At 39.0% G+C, this 25359-nt stretch overlaps 1 protein-coding gene across 1 annotated transcript in view; it reads right to left on the bottom strand.

The window, feature by feature from the left end:
• The window catches only part of gfra2b (GDNF family receptor alpha 2b), an 83256-nt gene extending 58248 nt beyond the window's left edge, over window positions 1-25008 (bottom strand). Inside the window, exons 1-2 of the mRNA XM_067398079.1 lie at window positions 24070-25008; window positions 21676-21990 (exon numbers count right to left, since the gene is read on the bottom strand). Coding sequence (XP_067254180.1) covers window positions 21676-21990; window positions 24070-24121 — 367 coding nt within the window. The 5' untranslated portion in view covers window positions 24122-25008. The remainder of the gene's footprint in view (window positions 1-21675; window positions 21991-24069) is intronic.
• Between the last annotated feature and the right edge of the window lie 351 nt (window positions 25009-25359).

Genomic DNA, 25359 nt, shown 5'->3' with positions numbered 1-25359 from the left:
AACAGATTGATGGGAAGCTCTCAAATGAAGACTTCCAGCTGTCCAGCTCCTTAATATTTTCCTTCGAGATCCATTAAGATATAGGGGCCGGATTCACAAAAAAATAAAAAAATAAAATAAGAAAGAAGTTAAGAAGATAAATTCCAAGAACCTTTCAAGAATTTCCAATTCTTGAAAACTTCTTAAGAAAATATTTGAGAATTTCTTAAGAAAATGTTTTTCTTTTTTCTTAAGAAGAAAATGAAAGGTGGGTATACATTGCACCTCAAAAACACCTAAAAACTCGTCTTTTTGTACTGTCTGCAGATTACGGCAAATATCATAATAAGCACAAAGACTATTTTTGTCGCTACTGGCTTGACAGATTTAATCACTCAGAGTTGTATTTTTAATGCGCTGTGTCAAGATAAAATAGTTATTTTAAAAAAGCCCGTCTCAAGATGCAGCGGTCTTTCTTTCCCATTCATTTGGGCTCTGTCTTTCTTGCTTTTGCTCTAAAGTGAATGCGTCTTGTATCTGTGTGTGTTACATTGCTAGTTCTATCTATAGTGAATGCTTCATGTATATACGCACAAATGATCCACTGGTGTCACTTCAATGTACTCGTCTATATTCATGGTAGTAATATGTATTATATGTAGCTAGTGTTATGTTGTAATGCTTAATATTTGAAACAAACCAATAATTTCATTAAGAATTTTACTTTTGGGGATTTCAGACAGCTTAGAGGTTATCCTAACTTTAAGTTTTTACAATGATTTTTTAGAACATTAAGGAATATGATATGATTATGATATAACAGGAATATGAATACTTTTTAAATTATGTCTTAACATCAGTACTAAGGAAAAAAAAGATAAGAATATTCTTGGGAAAAGTTTTTGAGAATACAAAATATTCTTATATTTAAAAAAAAAAAAAAAAAAGAATAAATGAGCAGTTAAGAAGAATTTTATTCTTAAAAATGTTTTGTGAACCTGGCCCGGTTTCTGTTGGTGGTTAGCACAAATTCTCCAGACACATTAATCCATTGTGCTCATATGAAAAAACAGGTTTGAATCTTTCCTGAGTCACATCCCAATCCTAGAGGTCTGCTTATAATCTGGTAGGGTGTTTGTATCCTCATATCATTCCAAGCTTGTATGACATTTTTTTCTGCTGTGGAATGTAAAAGAAGCTATTATGAAAAATGTTTCAGTTCCCACTGACTTCCATTACAGGACAAAAAGTCAAGGGGAACTACAACATTTAATTACATGTTTTGAAATCAATGGGAGAACTAGTAATGCTCAATGTGGTTACAGTAGGAAAGAAATAGTCTTTCAAAAGAGTCATTGTTTATCTTTTAATTTAGAAAATTTTAATTAAAAAAAAAAATTGTACCATTGTTATAAGATTTAATTGCTTTGACTTATGTTATTGAAACATAACCTTGAAAATCATTTTTTGACATTTCAGTCTTTCCCATTTCAAGAAAAGTTACCATGATACCCACCAAATAGACTATTTGTCTTAAAGAGATAACTCACCCATAAATGAAAATTTGTTATTTACTTCACCCTCATGTCATTCCACTTGTATGCCATTCTTTTTCAGAGCAGAATTGGAAATATTTCGTTTTTTTTTTTGTTTTTTTTGGACCCCACCGACTCATTGTATGGACATTTAACACAATGTGAATCAAATTTGAAAATTTAATATATTTTAAATGACATGAGGGTGCGTAAAAGTGGCAGAATACTTTTTTTAAATAGGTTTGGGTCAGTTTTACAGTAAAACTGGGTTTAATTTTTATTTTTTCAAAGACGGATGAAGATGATGAAGATCCACTTAGAACAGATGTAAATAATGACTCAGTGGTATGCACTGGGTAGGTTTAGGTGCCATATGCCGGTCTTTTGGGGGCTAATGCCAATAAAGAACCTTTAAAAATAAAGGTTTTTCACACAGCAATCCCGGTAAATTACCGTAAAATTACCAGAACGACTTTACTGGTAAATCTACAAATATGCTGTTCACACAAGCAATCCCATTCTGGCTTTTTACCCGTAAGAGACCATTCACACATCAGCATCAAAATACCGGTAAATTCTTTGATGTCAGTCATCGGAAGTGATCTTTAAACGCCGCGCCATTGTGTTCATCTGCCCATATGAAGAGAAGTACTTTAGTTTCACTTTGTGTTCAATTTGACAATATTTTTTAAACTTCTGAGTGACAGGCATAAGGGATGATCAAACAGAACATGCATTTGCTCTTAGAAACACCAGACGTGCATAATAGTATCCAACTGCAGAGCCGCAGCACTGAAGAATTGAACAAAAAGGCTGAGTCTCGAACGCGTTACATTGAAAAAGCTGCAAGATGTGGTGCAACAGTCAAAGATGATCATCTACCTCATATTTAAATAAACTATATTGCCAAAAGTGGTAACACTTTACAATAACAGTACATGAATAACCATGAACTAATACCTGAGTTAATAGTTACTTCAACATGAACTCAAGATTAGTTCAGATATGAACTAATGAAGAGTGATCCTTAACTACGACAGGAGTCATAGGGATTCATGCATGAAAACAGAAGCCTTAACTACGCGTTAATACATGTTTGATAATTAATGCATTAATTAACATTTAGGGTAAACTAAATCAAACAGTCTCTATAAGAAGGAATAATACATATTTGGACTTTGAAATTAATTTAAACAATTTATTATTGTCAGAATTTAAACTACTGACATCAGCAGCTTCATTATAAACATCACTGAAAGGCACAGGATTAGTTTGCCATTATTTTCACTTATCGTCCTTATCAAACATATAAAATACTAAATACACTATTTATCTTAAAAGGTCTTAATATGTTTTGTGATATTCTTTCCTATCAAACTAAACTACTGTGACTTACATCAGTTCCTGAGGAATCGGTTCCCAAAAAAGTAACCAAAGAGGAAACATGAACTAAGGTCAGGGAGCGTTTGCTGGGATCAGATTCAGAAGATCACTCTCCATCCAGACGCAGGCCGTGATCATATACTGTACCTCCATTCTCTGACTTTTTGAAAAGTCAAACAACATCACTTAACTGGGCTGATTACTTATATAGTTGTGTTAGTACAAGTGTATTTGATAGTAAGTTAATGATAATCATGAGCTGAATTTGGTAAGTAGTTAACAGTGAATTAATTATGATTGTGCCCCCTCAAGTAAAGTCATGACATAAGTATACATTAACAAACCATTAGTTGATGTTAGTATATGCTTAGCTAATAATGAGTTAATTATGATTGTGCCCCCTCAAGTAAAGTCATGACATGATGCACATATCACACATCATTAACTAATATATGAATAAACACTATACAGTGCCATCCTTATTCCTTTACACCCCGGTACAAAAAAAAAAAAAAAAAAAAAAAACTAAAATAAAAAGATTTTGTATTTTACTTTTATTTATATAATTAAACATATATGGACTTGAAAGCAAGCCATAAACATACCTGTAAAGACACACATAAGGCACATTTACATGTAAAATTGCGAGCGTCCACAAGCTAATGCTAATCAAAGCATATACATTTAAATGACAAAAATACAAATACAGTTAATAACTGCACATAACCTCCTGAAAACCCCAATAAAACATACATGTAAATATGTCTTTAATTATTAATTCGGCTTACCAAAGCAGTCAACATTTATTAGTTTAAAATGCCAGCAACACAACAAACGTGCAAAGAGAACACCTAGCGTGCGCCACTAATGAGTGTCCTGCCAGAAACAAACCCTACATACTTTAGTTCCGGGAATAAACTAGGCCTATGACTATTTAGCTATGACTAAATGTAAATGAACTATAAAAATCAGAAAACAGTTTAGATCAAATTAAATTTATTAGTGGTAGTTAGTCTATTTTCCACATTTGATTAGACAGATCTATGTAATTAATGGCTAAATAATCATGTGCCATTGCAATTATTTGTCACAAAGCTGCAGATGGCAGACTCTGATATTACAGTGTAAATTATGACAGTATTAAATCACGTTTAATTCAAATTCAGAGTACTTCTTGTTTACTCTTATGGAGGCTGATTTATTTAGTTTACCCCTAAATGTTAATTAATGCATTAATTATCAAACATGCATTAACGCGTAGTTAAGGTTGCTGTTTTCATGCATGAATCCTTATGACTCCTGTCGTAGTTAAGGATCACTCTTCATTAGTTCATATCTTAACTAATCATGAGTTCATGTTGAAGTAACTATTAATTTATGTATTAGTTCATGGTTATTCATGTACTGTTATTGTAAAGTGTTACCCCAAAAGTATTGGGACACCCCTCTAAATCATTGAATTCAGGTGTTCCAATCACTTCCATGGCCACGGGTGTATAAAATCAAGCACCTAGGCATGCAGAATGCTTCTACAAACATTTGTGAAAGAATGGGTCACTCTCAGGAGCTCAGTGAATTCAAGTGTGGTACTGTGATAGGTTGCCACCTGTGCAATAAGTCCATTCGTGAAATTTCCTCACTACCAAATATTCCATGCTCAACTGTTAGTGGTATCATAACAAAGTGGAAGCAATTGGGAGCAACAGCAACACAGCCACGAAGTGGTAGGCCACGTAAAATCACAGAGTGGGGTCAGCACATGCTGATGCGCACAGTGTGCAGAAGTCACCAGCTCTCTGCAGAGTTAATAGCTACAGACCTCCAAACTTCATGTGGCCTTCAGATTAGCTCAAGAACAGTGCGTAGAGAGCTTCATGGAATTGGTTTTCATGGCTGAGCAGCAGCATCCAAATCTTACATCACCAAGTGCAATGCAAAGCTTTGGATGCAGTGCTGTAAAGCACACCGCCACTGGACTCTAAAGCAGTGGAGACGTGTTCTCTGGAGTGACGAATCACGCTTCTCTGTCTGGAAATCCGATGGACGAGTCTGGGTTTGGCAGTTGCTGGAGAACGGTACTTGCCTGACTGCATTGTGCCAAGTGTAATGTTTGGTGGAGGGGGGATTATGGTGTGGGTTTGTTTTTCAGGGATTGGGCTTGGCCCCTTAGTTCCAGTGAAAGGAACTCTTAATGCTTCAGCATACCAAGACATTTTGGACAATTTCATGCTCCCAAATTTGTGGGAACAGTTTTGGGAACTATTAAAAAGCCTATTTTAAACAGCACTGAGTAATCACATCATCTCCATAAAAACTTTAGGATTGGCCCAGAGCCGTTGAAAATGGACTTCGTACATGCTTATACCGGTAATCTTCATTCCACGTTCACACAGAGCATGTTACCTGTAATTTACTGGTAATGTTACAATTTCCCTTACTGGTAAATTGCCAGAACCAATTTACTGGTATTTTTGAAATGATCCTTTTCACACATGATCTGTTACCAGTAATTAACCGGTAATTTACCAGTAAAGACTGTATGTGTGAAACGGACTATTGATAGTTCCGTGAAAAACCTTTAACATCCATGGAAACTCTTCCATTGCACAAAAGGTTATTTTATAGTAGAAAAATGGGTAACACTTTAGGGAACACATATAAACTATGACTTTTCCCTCAATAAACTCATATTTTAATGCGTATTAATAGTTAGTAAGGTAGTTGTTAAATTTAGGTATTAGTATGGTTAAGAATGTAGGTCATGCAGAATAAGGCATTAATATAAGTACTAATAAACAACCAATATTCTATCAAAATGCATGCATATAAGCAACTAGTTAAAAGACCCTAAAATAAAGTGTTATCAAAAAATGTTCTTTAGATTATTAAAACATCATTCACACTAAGAAAAAGTGGTGCTTTTAAGTACTGATCACTGAAAAAACAAAAATGGTTCTTGTATGACAATGTTGCAAAAACACTCTTTTGGAGCCTTTATTTTTAAAAGTGCAGTGATGCCAGGTGCGCTCCTGACACCCTATGACGGTTCTCAACATCATTAGCCCAGTCTGAGCTTTCCTATTCCCAGCCCAATGAGCTCAGAGGGCCTTTTGGTGTCTTTGTGTGCACCCCAAATGTACCTCTGGCTGGAAATTCTTTTATGGGATCATCCTGGATCAAGAATTTATCTGCTGTGTCACTGTAGCTCTCTGCTATCCGCCTCCCAGCTCTGCTGCTGTGTGGCCACCTTTATGTTCTGTTCCTCAATGAGTTAATCCTGCACACACAGCCTTAATCTCTGCCATACCAGCATTGCACTGCCTGCTTGGGGAAAATATTGCAAAGTTCCAGAAGGGGACCACTAGTGGCATAAAATAAGTGGACACATAAATCTCAGGATAGAGGCATTTGTCCCCCGTCAAATTTGTAGGCATGTATTTAGCATAAATTAGGTGAGCATAATCTCAAAAAAAAAAAAAAAAAAGATCCTTTGAGAGTTTTCAGCAGGGCATTAGAGAGCACAGATGCTGACATGATAAATGCAAAAGAGCAGTTATTGGCCAGGAATTACTCAAGTAAGCAGATTTAACAATGCAGAGAGAGTACAGAGATTTAACACAAACATACACTGACATCGTCCTTGCAGCTGACTTTGTCCATTGCATTGTTAAAAATGCTGTGACTTGAAGTGTTCAACAGATGGAGAGTGTTCCCAAGATACCGAAATATAGGCTTTTTGATGCTGGAAAGATTTCAAATGTGCAAACTGCCATATATTAGAGTCGTACAAATGACTATTGTGTTCATGTGTGAATTGCATTGTAACTACTATTTTGAAAAGGAGGCCAATGCATTGATGAAATTAAAAATTGGATGTGCCTAAACTTCCTTCAGTTAAACAAAGACAAAACTGAAGTCATTGCCTTTGGAAACAAAGATGATGTTCTCAAAGGGAACACATACCTTCACTCTAGGGGTCAAACAACTAAAATTCAAGTCAGGAATCTTGGTGTGATTTTGGATTCAGACCTGAGTTTCAGTAGCCATGTAAAGATAATAACTAAATCTGCATATTATCATCTCAAAAATATTGCAAGAATTAGATGCTCTGTCTCCAGTCAAGACTAAGAGAAACTTGTTCATGCTTTTATCACCAGCAGGGTGGATTATTGTAACGGACTCCTCAGTGGCCTTCCAAAAAAAAAAAAAACATAAGACAGCTGCAGATCGTACAGAATGCTGCTGCCAGGACTCTGAGCAGAACCACAAAAAATGAACACATCACACCAGTCCTCAGGTCCTTCCACTGCCTTCCAGTTGTATTTAGAATTGATTTTAAAGTACTGTTACTTGTTTATAAATCACTCAATGGCCTAGGACCTCAATACATTGCAGATATGCTCATAGAACAGATCACTAAGATCATCAGGATCAAATCACTTAGAAATACCAAGGACTCACTCAAAGCAGGGAGAGTCTGCTTTTAGCTGTTACGCCAGCCACAGCTGGAACCAGCTTCCAGAAGAGATCAGGTGTGCTCCAACAGTAGCCACATTAAAATCAAGACTCAAAACATATATTTTTATCTATGCATTTATTGATTGAGCACTGTGCTATGTCCGATGTTTGCACTTTATTTTATTCGTATTATCTTTTTATTCTTTTAATTATTTTTCTTGTTTTTATTTCATTTTTAACGCATTTTATATCAGTCTTTTATGTATCATCTTTTTATTTCTGACTTTTAATGCATTTTAAATCTTGCTGTCTGGTTGAAAGAGCTGGGAGAATTAGGAAGTAAGCATTTGTTATCCCTGGATGGAGCTCCGACAGAGTTAGTCCAGGAAGATTTGTCTTTTAGGGTACTGTTTAAATGCACAGCTGCCTGACGAATATAAATAGTTATCCCTCTGCATGAGGAAGATCCGTTTAGATCTGCTCTGACGGACAAAAAAGTTGAGTTATTCCTCCAGCGTGAGGAAGATCCATTTAGATCCACTCTGACCGACAACAAAAAACTCCCTGAAACTTCCTAACTCTTCCATCCAGATAGCGGAATTCTCTGTTTTTACTGTTATTTCTATTTCTTATGCGTTCCATTTTTATTATGTATTTGGTTCTTCTTTATGTAAAGCACTTTGAATTACCAGTTACCAATTTGTGTATGAAATGTGCTATACAAATAAAATTGCCTTGCCTTGCCTGAACTGTTGTGTAATGACATAATGTGTGAGAGAATAGAAGTGAAGAGTAAACAAGATGGATGAAGTTTGCTACTCCTGCCTCATGTGCTTTATTGTTTATTAACTCCTGACTGTCATGATCAACGTATGTTCCTGTCACATCCCGGACTACATTTCCCATGATCCTCCATTGCTTATCACCTGCAGTCACTTCACAATCACTCCACACTAATCACCACACCCAGCTGCACATCATTACCAGGACTATAAAGGACTCACACTCACACCACCAGTTTGCGAAGTCTTGATTACTCTGTGTGTCAATTCTAAGCGTTTCCCTGTGATTATCCTGTTTCCCTGTCTGTTCCTGTTCCTGCCTTTGACCCTTGCCTTGCCATCCTGTTCTGTGAATGATATCTGCCAGCCCTGATCTTCTGCCTGTATCTTGACCACGATTCTGCCTGTCCCTCGCTGTTCCTGTTTGCTCCTGATTGACCCTGCCTGTATGACTACGCTCACTTCTAATAAAACGCTGCATTTGGATCCCCTACCTGAGTCTCCATTCGTTACAGAAGACTTCGCCATACCCAGATCCAGCAGCTTCGGTGAGCATGTCCAGCCTCAGCATGGACCCAGCATGGTGTCTCGTCAGCCTGCGTCAAGGTAACAGTACTCTCGAGGCACATATCCAGAAATTTTTGGGGATTGCTAATTTATCTGATCTGCCGGACCACGCCCTCATTGACTTCTTTACCTATGGATTAAACGAACCATTAAAGAACTGCTTACTTACCAATGGTCCCCGAGGGTCGCTCATGGAATTTCTGGACTTTGCCCTGTTCACTGTCGGTTCACTTTTTACTGTGGGTATCGCAGAGGAATGCGACACCACAGTGAATCACGTCATGGCGGCCGCTAAAGAGAACACTCACAAAATGGCGGCCACCACAACAACATCACATCACGTCTCCGCTGATCGCCCAGAGCAACGTCACGTCTCCGCTGATCGCCCAGAGCAACGTCACGTCTCCGCTGATCGCCCAGAGCAACGTCACGTCTCCACTGATCGCCCAGAGCAACGTCACGTCTCCGCTGATCGCCCAGAGCAACGTCACGTCTCCGCTGATCGCCCAGAGCAACGTCACGTCTCCGCTGATCGCCCAGAGCAACGTCACGTCTCCGCTGATCGCCCAGAGCAACGTCACGTCTCCGCTGATCGCCCAGAGCAACGTCACGTCTCCGCTGATCGCCCAGAGCAACGTCACGTCTCCGCTGATCGCCCAGAGCCCGTTCCAGCCAGTGTATCCGTTCCCGAGCCCGCTCCAGCCAGTGAGTCCACTCCAGTCCAGCATGCTTTCCCTGTCAGTCCTGTGATGGCCAAGAGGGCTGTCTTCACTTTTTATGTCTTGGCTGTCATGCGTGCGTGGAGGATGTACTCGAGCTCTATGGACTTGGGAGCAGTCTGCCAGCCCGAGCCCGCTGTTGTCCCAGAGCGGCCCGCTGTTGTCCCAGAGCGGCCCGCTGTTGTCCCAGAGCGGCCCGCTGTTGTCCCAGAGCGGCCCGCTGTTGTCCCAGAGCGGCCCGCTGCCGTCCCAGAACGGCCCGCTGCCGTCCCAGAACGGCCCGCTGCCGTCCCAGAACGGCCCGCTGCCGTCCCAGAACGGCCCGCTGCCGTCTCAGAGCAGCCGTTTGCCCCGCTGGCCGCTTCGCTCTCAAGTTCGCCGCTTGCAACGCTCTCAAGTTCGCCGCTTGCAACGCTCTCAAGTTCGCCGCTTGCAACGCTCTCAAGTTCGCCGCTTGCAACGCTCTCAAGTTCGCCGCTTGCAACGCACTCAAGTTCGCCGCTTGCAACGCACTCAAGTTCGCCGCTTGCAACGCACTCAAGTTCGCCGCTTGCAACGCACTCAAGTTCGCCGGTTGCAACGCACCTCAGCTCTCTGGATGCGATGGACAAGATGGCTGTTTCGCCAGTGCCTACGGGCAAGATGGCCGCCCCTTTGGTGTCAAGGAACATAGGGGGTGTTCCAGCCATCGAGTCCGCTCCAGAACCTGTGCTACTTGCCCTGCCAGCGCCCCACGAGCTCCTTGTCCACGAATCGACCATGGCCACCGTTGATTTCCCCAAGAACTTTTTTGGGGGGGGCCATATACCAGAGGGTGGGGAGCTTGTGGGTGGGGACCCTGCAAGGCCGCAACCATCAGCGTGCTCCGAACTGCTAGGGCCGCCCATGGACTATAAACCCCTATGGCCATTAATGGACTGTAGGCCACTAAGGCCATGTATGGACTCCGACCTACCGTGGCTGCTCAAGCCGCCTGACCTGCCGTGGCTGCCTAAGCCGCCTGACCTGCCGTGGTTGCCTGAACCACCCGATCTACCGTGGCCGCCCAGGCCACCTGACCTGCCGTGGCCGCCCGAGCCACCTGACCCACCGTGGCTGCCCGAGTTCCAGGGGCTGCATTGGAGATCCCGTTCCTGGCTGCTACTAGATCTCCAATGCACCCACCCCCCCCTCCCTAGCTGTTCCTTCACGTCGCGAGGACGCGCCTTCCGGGAGGGGGGCGTTATGTCATGATCAACGTATGTTCCTGTCACATCCCGGACTACATTTCCCATGATCCTCCATTGCTTATCACCTGCAGTCACTTCACAATCACTCCACACTAATCACCACACCCAGCTGCACATCATTACCAGGACTATAAAGGACTCACACTCACACCACCAGTTTGCGAAGTCTTGATTACTCTGTGTGTCAATTCTAAGCGTTTCCCTGTGATTATCCTGTTTCCCTGTCTGTTCCTGTTCCTGCCTTTGACCCTTGCCTTGCCATCCTGTTCTGTGAATGATATCTGCCAGCCCTGATCTTCTGCCTGTATCTTGACCACGATTCTGCCTGTCCCTCGCTGTTCCTGTTTGCTCCTGATTGACCCTGCCTGTATGACTACGCTCACTTCTAATAAAACGCTGCATTTGGATCCCCTACCTGAGTCTCCATTCGTTACACTGACAGACACCACAATGACCTTTCAGGATTTTTACTCTGTTTTTTGGCACTAATATAATCAACTGTCACTAAAACAGACTGAATAAAGAGATAAAACGTCCTTCATTCATCAAAACTTTGCCACCACAGGACAATTATGAAATGAGTGACTGATGGCAAAACCCAAGTTCTTACGATCCCACATCAGTGGAAACTTTCCATTGCACTAAAGGTTTTAAACCATGGAAAAAGTTTCTGTATATTATTAAAATAATAAAAATTATAATATAATATAATATAATATAATATAATGTAATATAATGTTGCTTGGAAAAAATATGTAGTCACAATACATTGCTGTTTTTAATGGAAATAAATATAGAAAGAAAGGCTAACCAACTATCTAACATGCCAAACATTGACCCCTTAGAAAAATAACCAGATTTTCTGTGTTCAGTCATTTCTATAGTTCTATTATATGCATTGCAAAAAAAAAAAAAAAAAAAAAAAAAATTATTCAACAAGGGCCATGGGTTTTTATAGTAACTGAGCTGAATATTAAGTTGACTTGGATGGATATAAGTCTCCAGACATTAGTCAAAAAAGCTACCAAGCCAACTTGATTAAAACTTGCACTGTCTTTGTGTCACCAATTTTAATTACCTCAGACAATAAAGTTTGCATAATTTCTAATTAACCTCTCCATCGTAAAAATGCACTCTGTGCTTTCTTCTTGTAAGCCAGGGCCTTTGTTGGAGAAACATCTTCAATGGCATATTTCAGACTCGCTTGGGGAGCACGACTTTCAGATAAAGACTGTCCCCATCTTTGGATTTTAACAGCCTATGTCTTCTCCTCATAGAGGCAGAGATGTAACAGCATTGAAAAATCCTCTCATCAGCTGTATTTATCCTCTACTCACATTAAACTTTAACTGTGAAGATGTGTAGAACTGTGTTTTCCAACTGAGCCTGATCCGTAAGGCTCAAAAAGCCCTTTGACAAAACCAGACCAGAAATTGTGTCGTTTTTACCTAATATAATACTGGATATCAGTTACCGTTACCATTGATATTATTAAAATGGATATTATTGTCATGGAAATGATTTGTTTACTTCTAAATCTTTTATGAAAAAATTGTAATATATTTTATTTATTTGGTTTAATTGATTTGATTAAATTTAATGTTCTATTTAAATGTATGAATTTTTAAAATGATATTTCAAATTAATTCATGAGAGAAAGGGAAAAATAATTATAGATAAATTTCCTTAAAAAGTGTTCAACTGGAATAAATGTCACAAATATTGATAAAGTCAGAATCAATAGGAGCATAACCATTCAAGATGATATTTATGGTCAAGTGGTGCCATATTTTTATTCTGGAACATTTACTGCGTCAGTTCTTAGACCAACTCATCTGTCTAATAAGAGCTCTGGGTAGGGTTGCACCAGCCGTTCGTAAGTTCTTTCTTAAATTGGAACGTAAAGTCCTCACTAGTGGCTTAGTAACTACTAGCTTGTTTGTAACTGACTCTGTACTTTATTCGGTTGCACCATTTGTTCTTAAGGCAGAACGTAGCTAGTAGCTCGTAAGGTCTCCGTAAAGTAATGCGTAGTCGCATAATATGACGTTTACCTTCAGTTATCCTTCAAATACAGGAGCAGAAGTTGTTGAAATTCCGTGAATTTCAGTTTATCCTTCATTCTGACTTATTTTGCCTCACGTAGCTAACAGTAAAAATAAGTTTCCATTAAATATAATAGCCTACTACTTAATCATAAATGTTTTTATATGTAAATAACATTCAGAAACTGTATTTGAAACGAAATTAATAAGGATCAATAAATAAATACTGAAACAACAACAAAAACATAAGAAATTACATTTATTGATTATGACTGATTTTATTTGACATGCACAACACGGAGTGATAGGACTGATGCACACAGCGGTGCGCTGTTTAACGGGTTCGTGTTGAAGAAGAGTGTCTAACAAAGTAATCTTTTCACATGATGTTCTCTCTCTTAAAATTTAAGAGAGTGTAAATGTCAGCAGCATCATATATGTGTAAAGAATGAAGTCTGTCAGGTAAAACAAGAGCTTATGGATGCAGTTCAGTCAGTCTGCTATTTTATTCCAACCGTTACTCCTGATAGGAGGCTTCCGTAAATATTTAGTGTGTACGTAGAGTTACGCTTCAACTAAGTTTAATGGTGCAACACAAAAATATTTAGTAGTGCGTAAGTTGTAACTTAGTGCCCATTTACGTGAAAACTAGTCTACGTTGTAACTTGCGCACAGCTGGTGCAACTGGCCCCTGGTCTCAAGCGTAAACTGCAGTTCGTGATGTACTTACTTTCAAAATATACATTTGTGATGCTGTAACTTATTATAAGCAACACGATTCCATTATACTCCCTTATGGCATTTAAAAAAAAAAAGTAACTGTCATTATGAAAATGTTTCCCTGCTATGATTTTTTGAAAAAGAATCCATTAGTCAGATCCATTATTGAGAAGCACCAAGACCTGATTAAATAAAACATTTAGAGCTTTTAAAACATTGCAATGAATAATTACTGCTTACTGCGATTAGATTTTATGCAAAAAAAAGACAAAGTTACATTTAGGCTGACTTGTACTTATAGACTGAAACAAGCTAACAGCTTGTTATATTCTCAGGTGGGTGTATTCAGTGAGAGGAGGGTGTCCGTCACAAACAGAAAGAGGGGTCTCTCTGGTGTTGAGTGTAAGTGTTTGTGCTTATATGAGCCTGATCTATTATTATCACTATCAGAACTGGTTCAGTCTAGCTGAGCATGGCTCTGTCACTGCATTTCTGTTCACTTGCCACCTCCAGATATGAACCAAACCAGTCAGCAGTAATCAGAACAACAACAACGCTTTACAAAATGGGGGCTTTAGGGGATGCTTTGGAAATTGCTTTCTTCTTTTAAAATCAATTATACCACACGCATTCCCTGCTTGAACAAATAAAGGACAACTTGCAATGCCGAAGTGAACTCATCTGTATTCATGCGTAAAGTGTAAACATACATTTTAGTATGTTCGGATAACCGAAACATACAATATCAACATTTTGACCGCATCTTTACTTGCAATTTTAGAGATACACAACTCTTTACTAGACTTCTGAAGGCTGATTGAAACTGAAGAACTTTTGTGAGTTTAATACTCAGACACAGTCTCATAGCAAGACTCTCATTTATCAGCAAATGCGGGAAAAAACTTTATCAAAGGAGGACAATTTTTTGATGACAATTTTATTTAAAAACGAAATCATAAAATATGTCACCCTTTTTATGGCTGAAATTAATTAGGTCTAGAGGTATGATTTTCGTTTTAGGGTGCGAGAGGTCCCGGGTTCAAATCCCGGACGAGCCCCTGAATTTACTATGTTCCTGTCATTTGGTCAACAATGTCTCATTATTATTCTTTCTACTATGTTTTATGGTTTTATAAAGTATTGTGGGTCACAACAATAGACCTAAATGCCATCTAAAGTTATTTAATTTTGCACATTTAATTTTGCATGGGGGTGATTAATTGAATATTCAAGGCAAAATAAGATGCTCAAGGTTGGCGCGATGAAAAATGGTTTGTTATAAGATTTACTATGAAAATATCTCCAAAGAGTCTGGAGACATTTATTATCTTATTTTCATGAGGAGGTAGGGCTTATGTTTCCCCCATGTTGTGCCTGGTGGGAATCAAAGGATGCAATTAGCAAACAAAGAACAATTGCCTGATACATTGCCTCTATGGAACAAAGTAAATCTGTTGTGGAGTCTAAGCAGATTCATTAATCCACAAATACCAAATGACTTGGCAACAGAGGGCCCAGTTCTGCCTCACAATTTGTCAGGTGCACAATAGCTAATGAATTCTGCCCTTTTCCCATCCTCATATCAACATGCTTGTTTAATTAAAGCTTTGAGAGAGGGTGGACTACACTGATATTTGATTAAGCATGCTGTTTAAAACCTGCACCTCCATTGCAATGAAATCCTGGACTATCTGGCATACTTTGCTAATTATCTTCAATCAATTTAGCTCCTAAAACTTTGCTTGGTTAATACTAATCTTCTGATAAGCTGAAGGAATGTAATTAGTACAGAATCAGCATAAGTAAAGCTGGAAAATTTATAATGATGGTCTATTTTTTTATATAAATATTTATTTGTTGACTCATTGACTGCTGAGATGGGGTAGCTCATGTATCATTATCATTCATAGTGAATGTTGCTAAAATTAGTGCTTTACTGGGACATTATGACAAAATGGCAATATTTTGATTACCAGTGTAATTATGAGCTGAAGTACTTATGAATGCAGACACTCTAATGGAACGCATGTGGAACTGCAAATTTAGTTAACAGGAACCCATTTACTTAAGTAATCTGACACAGGATTTTTAATGAGGAAAAAATGTAGGATGGGACTTGATTATATCAATGGACATTTGATTGGATTATGAATGCTGGGTGTTACATACTGTAGGATGGAACAGTATTATTTTTCTCTGTCAGTGCAGTGATAACAGGTAATGTTTTAGCACATTTACTGCTGTATTTCTGAGTTTAAAAGGTGATAACAGTGTAAAACGTGTCATTGCACCACATTCAATGGCACAAATGAACAGCTGTTCACTTCCTCACTATTCGAAAATAGATAAATTAACTATAAAATATATGAATTAAATAGTAGTAATCCTTTCAAACCTCTTCCATAATAATCTATTTATACAATAAAAGATTGTTGGTAGTTTTCTTTACAGTAAGGTCTCATTTGTTGACATTAGGTAATGTATTAACCCCCATGAACTAACAATACACAATACATTAAACTTTGTTAATGTTAGTTAATAAAAAATACAGTCATTCATTGTGTGTTCATGTTAGTTCACAGTGCATGAACTAATGTTAACAAATACAACATTTGAGTTTAATGATGTATTAGTAAATGTTGAAATTAACATTAATAAATGCTGTAGAAGTATTGTTCATTATTAGTTCATGTTAACTAAAGTAGTTAACTATTGAAACCTTATTGTCAAGTGTTACCGGGTTTTCTTCCTAAATATTTCAAAATACTTCCTTAATAGAATTTATACATTGTACCCACAACAGTCTGCTAATGTGCTTGTATTAAGTATAATTTTAAGTCTTGATTTACAGATGTACTTAGAGGCTTATATATGCCAGGGGACATTGAGTTGTTTTATTTAAAGTCTAGTCTCCTTATTTAAACTCTGTCCCCTAATTAAAATGGACAGCTATAATAAAAATTTATAAGCTCAGGCTGAGGTCATAGGCCACAGATTTGACTGCAATTACATAATTGTGTTGCTTAATATTTCTGTTGAAATGTAAGGATTATTTGATGAATAGAAAGTTTATTTATTTGAAATAGATTTTTTTATACAATGGAAAAGTGTTTACTGTCACTTTTTATCAATTAAATGCATCCTTTCTGAATAAAAGTATTAATTTCTTTTTTTAATCTCACTCACCCCAAAAACAAATACAGATATGTATATTTACTGTTGTAACTGTTTTATTAGTATTAGTATTATTATTTAAAAAGTAATGTGTTTTATCAAACAGAAACAACTGCACATTGTATGCTCTTTCTCCAGCTTATATTAAAAAGTGCAGTACCGAAAATGCAGTGTTTTCCCATAAAAAAGAATAAATATGCTTAATTATCAAATAATTTAGAATAATTATAACAGCCATTACATTTCCATTAGCACAAAGCATTCATTATGCTTTGAAATAATTACCTAAATGTTTCTTATTAATGTATTCATTAGTGTTACTCCAGCTAAAATGTACTTCAACAAATACCATATATTTAGTTTGTTATCTGCAATAACAAATAAAAAGTATTGTTTTAGGTTCACCATGACACCATAGCTTAGAAATACAATGTTTTCAGCTACACTAGTATCCATCCATCCAGGACTCTGCTCTCTCAACCTGATGTTCGGCCTCACAAATCCTGTAGGTTTCCTAAATCCTGGTCAACATGAGATTTTAGTGTAGACGGAGAGCTTCATGTGAATTGCAAAGCACAACCAGTCCTGTGTTTCTAAATCTGGAGCAGACGTCCCAGGCATCCTAGTTGGCAGTGTCTGTTGGTGATTTTCTGAATGCCACAACATGCCTGTCTGTGTTATGGATCAGACTAAATATTGTCCATGCTGTTAGGGCTTTGACTCGGCAAGAGGGAGCGATAGAGGCGAAGGGGTTATGCTCCAACAGAGCGTTGAGTCGTTTTAGAACTGTGATGAGGGAGAACGCCGGCTTCCTGCTTGCTTTGGCAAACCCTCAAATTAAAATCTTAATTATTCCAAACTTTTGACCAGTAGCGTATGTTGTTCCCATGCTTTCTGTTTCTCTTTTCTACACTTTCTTTTTACATCCTACCACAGTGTGACCAAGATTTGACCTGTTTTGTTTTGTTTTATGTTCTTTAGAAACAGAAAATCCATTCCATTCAAACAGAATGGTATAAAGATGAACCTTTGATGGGGCCACTCTTAGTTTGGGTGATTATTGAGTGTGCTCGTTGGGCCAATTGTGTAGCCTCTGTGGATTTGATAGAGTTCTGTCAAGGTGCAATCATTGCCACATCAGGGTTCAGATTCAGAGCAACCTGTATTTTTCTAAAGCTCAATGAAATGGCTGTAGTAGATTGAAGAGCAAAGTCACAAGAAAAAGAAAAGAAGAAAAAAAAAAAACATCATAATGAGGACTGGTACTGTCCAAAGTAGGACACAAAACTGGGTCCAACCATTTTCAAGTGCTGGTGCGTCATCCATAGAAAAATGCTCAAAGAACAAATTATTTGTTTGGGAACTGAGGACATAAAATTTATATAAGTATGACTTGTGTATAAACTTCTGAATCATCCAAAGAAGGTTTTGCTAATTGTTAATATCCTGTATGAACACTTTTATCTATGCTAACATGTCTGTTGCCTCGCTTATTATTCTCCGTTTGCTCTAATGTGATGGTTGAAATGTGCCACATTTGCATGGCATTAACTTTCTGCAGTACCTAATCTGTTTGTACACAGCTTCTGATGAAAGGAAGCTGTGTGATTTTTATTTTTTCCCCTTACCTCAGCAGGCAGTAAGCAGGCCCAGCAGTCCACAATGCCTCATTGAAATGCCAGACTTGAGAGGGGCAGTTGCTTTAAAAGGCTCTCTGATTACTCGCATCAATAGGACCCTATTTGTTGTGGCTCCCGCAGCAACTGCCAAAGCAGATGGGTTATAATTCAGGCCGATTTGCACTACTTAAATCCTATAATGATTCCCCAACACTCCCAAAGGCAAACGCTAACTGCCATCTCAGAAGTCTGAACGCTTCTGTGATGGACTGACTGTAAAGAGAGCAGGTATGCGCTGACTTTCTACGCAATCTGTCTAATTGTCAGATCCGCACAACGACGCCGCCCTATATCTACGCTACAGTTCTCCCTTGCGCGAAATAAAAAAACAAGCCACCTAATGCAGCACTTGAAAGAGCAGCCCACAGTCATTCCTTTACAGGATTCTATCATGACCAATTTGATACACAATATTTCAGACATCAAATGTGACTTAAAGGTACAGTTCACCCAAAATGAAAATTTGGTCATTGTTTATTCACTCTCATGGCGTTCCAAACTTGTATGATTTACTTTCTTCTGCTGAACACAAGAGAAGATGTTTCAAAAAATGTCCATACTGTGAAGTCAATGAGATCCAACTTTTCTTCTGGACCCCATTAACTTTCATTGTATGGACAAAAATATTCTTCAAAATACCATCATTTGAATTTCACAGCAATGTCATATTAGTATTGTTTATATATTGTTATATTTTTTATTCATATAGTGTTATTTTTTCGTTTTAATTTTAATTTATTTATTTTTTTTGTAATTTTGTTGTGTGTTTTGACATTTTTTATTAGCCTTTGTTCATTTTTAAAATATTACTATTTATTTTATTTCAGTTTTCCTTTTTAGTTGAGTTTTAGTTTTTATTTCCAGTTAGTAACTTTAGTGCTTCAACTTAAACTTCATGTCATATGTGCTCTGTATCTGTCCTTGGACTTTTATGTTGAAGTGTTTCCTGTGCTTTGTTTGTAATCAGTTTGTAGACTTTCTTGTTGATTAGTTCTCCCCAAGAGATTCCTATTAGCCACTCCCCCTTGTTATCTTGTTTAGCTTGTTTCCCTGCTGTGTATATAAGCCCTAGGGTCTTCCTTGTTACTTTGTCAGTCATTGTTTGATGTACTGTTCCTAGTGCTCTCTGTGTTTTTGTTTGCTGTTTGTTTTATTTATTAAACTATTCTGCACCCAGATCCACATCTCTGTCTGCTTTCACTGCCTGCTCATTACAGAACAACTGACCATTAACAATGGATCTAGCAGGAATGAATTGGAAACCCTGTTCCATCTTTCAAAACGGCCAGCCCATAGAAGACTATGTGGGGGAGTTTTTGGCTTTCAGCCTTCTCGCTCCTTTAGATGACACCACACTGATGGATTGTTATTTTGGAGCAGGCTGGATAACAACAATGGTCAACTGATGCCAGGGGGAGATACCAGCTGTACCTTGGCACAGTATATAGACCTTGCCCTGTGGCTGTGTGGATCTCCCTTTACTTTGGGGGAAGTGGAGAAGGATCCGCCCCTTAACATTTTTTTTTTTTTTATTGAGGGGTGGGGTAGTCAATTCAGGCTCCGACGGCCATGGAACTTGGCCCACCGCAGATCTCACCATTAGCCAGTACCATCCCAGCAACTGGACCCATCTCATGGCGGAGAGGACTGGCGTCCAGTGTGGTGGATCCGCCACGAGCAGCCAGCATCCCTGGGCCTTTGCCAGCCACTACTCACTCAAGCTTGCCGGCCTCTATGCAGTCAAACTGGCTGGCTGCAGTGCCACCCTTCTTGGAGGCAGATATTTTGTCTACCATTCTCCCTATAATGGCTACCGCCATTTTGTGTGTTTGGGCTGCACACACCTGTTTCTCCCGAGGCGGCAGCAGCAGCATTCACTTCTGAACTCTTTGTGTCATCAGATGTGTCTGTTACGTCCACGGGTGCAATTTCTGAACTCTCCAGATGCCTCTGTTATGGCAATGAGTGCCATTTCTGAACTCTCTGTGTCCCCTGAAGCCCCTGTTATGACTGCAGGTGCCGTTCCTGAACTTTCTGTGTCCTCTAATGCGGCCACAGAGGCTGTTTCTGAACCCTCTTTGTTCCTTGTTGGTGCTATTATGGCCCTAGAGGCCAACTTTGAGTTCCCTGTGCTTCCTACCAGCTCTGTTATGGCCTCAGAGACTGATTTTGAACTTCCTGTCTCATCACAGAGGTCATCCCTGAGCTTTCTGTCTGCCTGGACACGACCACGGATGTCACGCCTGCTCCACCGTGGTGGTCCTCAGCTCCGCCATGGTGGTCAACAGCTCCATCTGCTTCGCTAGGGTGGTCCTCTACTGCAATGGGGTTCTTTAGGCTCATCTGCTCTGCTGTGGTGCTCAATTGCTACACCGTGGGAATCTTCAGATCTCTCTACTCAGCTGTGGTGGTCTTCTGCTCCGCTGTGGAGATCTGCAGGCCCATCTGCTCTGCTGAGGAAGTCTTTTGCTCTGCCACTGGGGTCTGCTCTGCGTCAGCTCTCCAGCAACATCGCCCCAGCCTCTCATGCTGCAAGCCCTGCTTGGACCACCCACTCTGCCTGCTCCACCATGGCTGCCTGCTCCACTCTGGTCATGTGCTTGGCTTGCTCCTCCCTGGTTCCCTGCTTTGCCACAGTCTCCAGGCCCGCTTCCACTCCGCGGGTCTGGCCCGCATTCCCTTCCCCTGTTCTGCCTCCTCTCTACCACCCATTTGGACTTTTGAGTTTGATTGTGGAACATCTGGAATCTGCTTCTTAAAGTGCTCTGTATCTTTCCTTGGACTTTTATGTTGAAGAGTTTCCTGTGCTTTTTTTGTAGTCAGTTTGTAGTCTTTCTTGTTGATTAGCTCTCCCCAGGTGTTTCATATTAGCCACTCCCCCTTGTTATCTTGTTTAGCTTTTTTCCCTGCTAGCCCTAGTGTCGTTGTTTTATGTAATGTTCCTCTTCCTAATGCTCTCTGTTTTAGTTGCTGTTTGCTTTATTTATTTATTAAACTATCCTATACTGCTTTTACTGCCTGCTCATTACACTTTACCTTTTTTGACAACATAAATATTTATATTTTATTTCAACTTTGTTTCAATTAATATTTTTTTAATAGTTGCAGTTTTAGTTTTAGATAATAACCCTGTTTGGAACAACATGAGGGTGAGTAAATGATGACCAAATGTTCACTTTTGGGTGAGCTGTCCCTTTAAAGGTGAAGTGTCACCAAACGGATAGTCCCATGCCAAACTCACCCCATTCGTTGAGTCAATGTTTGGGGCTGATGCTTAACCAAACAGCGCCACAGTTTTTATAATATTCACAGAAATCAACCTACGAAAATGGCTTAAGTATTGTCAATACATCTCTATATGGGATGGAATAGAAAAGTACTTTAGGATCAAAAACTCAGCCTTACCTTCATTGAGACCCATATGAATACTCCAGTAGCTCTGCAGACATTGTAGCTCCCTCTTCATGCCCCTCTTGCAGCGGCAGTCATACAGGGGGCTGTCCTGCAGCACCTCAAGGGCAGCCTGACACTCCCTGTTGGCCAGCATGGTAGTCCTGTCACGACCTACCAGGCACTGGCGCATGATACGAAAGCGTGAGCTGCACTGTGAGTTTTGGTTGCACACCTCACTGGCCCTCAGGCAGTCCATGGGGGCTCTCCAGCCATGAGTTCCCAGCCCTGACAAGGCAGAATGGCTGGCCATGGAAAGTGCCACCTCATCTGTGGGAAGGGCATGGGCGTTATTAGATTGGGTAAGAGGTGGTGTGAAAGGAGTTTTTTATTTATTTGTTTGTTTTTTAATATGACTTCATTTGAAAACGAACAAAACCCATAATATTTATTTAGTTGTTGTATTTTCTCCATCCCAATAGAGTACCAAGCCTCCATTCACCATTTTTCCCCACAGTGACTTTGTCCCTTCTAGTGGAAAGCATTAAACTAAAGCAACTCCTGTTGGTGGGCTAAGGAACTGCTCCAGTTGGTACTAAATTGAATTGCTTGACATTATATGACAGCTTTAAGTTACATTGAAGGCATGTCAAACACAATCCATCTTTCAAAGAAAAAAAAAAGACTCTATTGCTCTTTCACCATGTGCTGTTGTGAAGTCATGTGATGTGGGTGTGTCTGTTGCAGAAAATCAGTTCGATAGGTCCTTCAGACCTTCTGTAGCCCCTCTTCGGGGCTGCTCGTTGCGGTTTGTAGTTCCACAGCATGAAGGTTAGATCTTACGGAGTTATGAATGAAATGCTCATTTTAAAATATTCCCCGTCTACTGTCATGACATCCGCTTCAAGCATTAAAATACTCATGATAACTTTTGTTAAACTCTACAATAATTAAATCCACTTCACCAGCTAATTACTCTTCTACAGCAATGCCATAGAAACAGAGCTACCGCAAAAACGGAAGTTCGAACACAAATATGGCTGCAAGCTTTTTTGGTCTATAGGCTATAAGAAGAAAACATTAAAACATTCAAAATGTGACTATATACAATATATGACAGTACAACCTGAAAATGTAGATGTAAAAAAAAAAAAAAATGTTAATTTAAAAATTTTTAAAAATATTTTATTACGTGGTTTTCTCCGTGCCTCCACCTCCCGTGTTTTCAGCACCACGGACAGTTCCTCTTTAGCATGCACGTAGTACTCTACAACTGCTAGGCCTAAATTTATCTATATGACGGACAACAAGGCATGATTTCATGTAGACTTACTTTTAAGCATAAGTAACTAATTACTACTAATGATAATAAATGGGGCACAATCAGCTGAGGTTCGCCTTGGGCAAGTGTCTTTGTGGTCCTATCTTCAACGCGACTTTTTTAATTGCTTTTGGTTTTGGTTATAGATAGCTGAGATGAATGTTAGACTATTTCGCCAGTGCACAGTTTGATAGAACACCAAAATGAAAGTGCTGGAACAGCGTACTGTTGCTATGGTTACCTTAAGCAACGCGATTTATGTCTACAAATATTTATTTGGCAGGTGTCAATCTTCCCCCCAATCTTAGGCTATATATGTACTTCTTATCTAAACTATATGTCCCAACTCCCCGATCCACACATGAACCTTGGACCAAACATATATTATTTAAAATGATTTAATGAATAAACGAACAAATAAATGAATAAGCAAGCAAGTATTTATTTTGCACAGCTTTTGATAATGTCTATAAAGTTAACAGTAATATAGACATAACGCGTATTACCAAAGCAACAATCGTGTATTTAATTAAATTCAGAACTATTTATATTTCAGCATCTCGAAAAATATAGGTTTTTTTTTTTTTTTTTTTTTTTTTTTTTTAGGTTTGGCAAAATGTCCACGCTATTTTCGTGATGAGGAGACTAAGTTTTGACATTGGTCTTAGTTCAGCACCTTTGGACCTGACAGCTCACGTAACAATGCCCGAAAGTTCTAATAAAACGAGCAGTCTACTGCTAGTTGGCACGCGTTTCTGCGTGGTAAAATAACAGGCACATTGCACATTATCGGGAACGGAAACCCAGCCTCTCTAATATTACAGTTCGTTTTATCTTGATCTTTCCTCTGACTGAGTTATGTCGTAGCCTATATGAGACTATCCACGTATAGAAGACTGGCCGTATGAAAGAAGAGTGAGTTCTGTAAACTGTCTCTTTGGCCGTCAAATGCCTATTTTACTTAAACCATATTACTCTCTCAAAATGATAAATGATTGTCTGCGTGGCTTTTCATCATTCGTTCATTCTCTCGAGTTATTACTTTTTGTCTGTTGTGCCACTTATGAAAGATATGATGTATTACTTACCCAATAGAAACACGACGCTCAGAATATTCAGTAAAATCATGATAGATCCCATTCGAACAACCAGTGAGGTATTACGATCCCAGATCCCGTTAATGTTCGCTGACAAATCCAACGGTTATTTAACGGACGTCTTTTCAAACCTCAGGTTCATTTCCAACAGTCAGTCGCTGGTTAAAATAGCGTCAGAATTAGTTTAAACCTTACAATTCCAGAACTTGGATATTTCCTTTTGGGACTTTTGAGAAGTGAGTAAAAAAAAAAAATATTAATTGACGTTTATTTGATGAAACTGTCCAACATATCCTTTCCACGAGAGCGTCGAAGCATTCCTCTAATTTGGGACGAAAAGGTAGCACGAGCCAGCGTTTTAGTCCGCGTTTCCAAATGTGAATGACACTTGAATATACGAACGTTAGATAAGCTTTAAAAACTTTTATTTCAGAGATGTTATGCTAGAAACGGCAAAACTCCGAACGCCAAATAAGTCGATTTTGACTTTCATATCAGCGGTTATTCCTGTATCGTACAGACGCATATTTTAAGCTCGTTCAAACTGAAGTTGGTTGTTAGCGTGAACTAAAAATCTCTTCGGACTCCTGTGAGGAGCAATAAATCTTCCTCGCTGGATAACCTCGACTAAGCTGGACAACCTTGACTTTCATCAGAAAATCCTTATGTGTCCACCAGCGTGCCTGTGGCTTCAGAACTGTCTTAGTTTTTCCGAGTCACTGATAGTGAAGAAAACAAACAGGAAAGGGGCACTTCCAGTTCCACTTATCGTCTGTTTTCTGTGGCGCATAGAAACGCTTTCTCCCACGGAACTGAAGTTACATGTCCGACCCTCGGGGCTCTGTCGCTCTTCACGTCAGAGCGGACGCAATGAAAACATATCACCGCATGAATCTGACCGCTGCGCACTGGCTGAGTGCACAAGGGCATCGACGTACCATAGCACAGTCATGTCTGAGACGACCTTGTACTATACAAATATGACTTGTTGGCACTCTTTTTGGGATTTTTTTCTCCTCCTCCAGCATTAGAGCAGCTTACTTCCCTCATATTTACAATACATACATACATATATATATATATATATATATATATATATATATATATATATATATATATATATATATATATATATACATAAAACGTGTTTTCTTCAGCAGTGGTTTTATATGATGGGTTTAAAACATTAAAATAACAATATCACCATTAAATTGTTATTAAAATATTTGTTCACCAAAACCATTATACCATTATATTATAACCATTATATATATATATATA

Source organism: Chanodichthys erythropterus, chromosome 10 (genome assembly GCF_024489055.1).
Source record: "Chanodichthys erythropterus isolate Z2021 chromosome 10, ASM2448905v1, whole genome shotgun sequence".
NCBI lineage: Eukaryota > Metazoa > Chordata > Actinopteri > Cypriniformes > Xenocyprididae > Chanodichthys > Chanodichthys erythropterus.
Note: the sequence above shows the minus strand (reverse complement) of the source record. Positions and strands in the feature narration are given on the sequence as shown.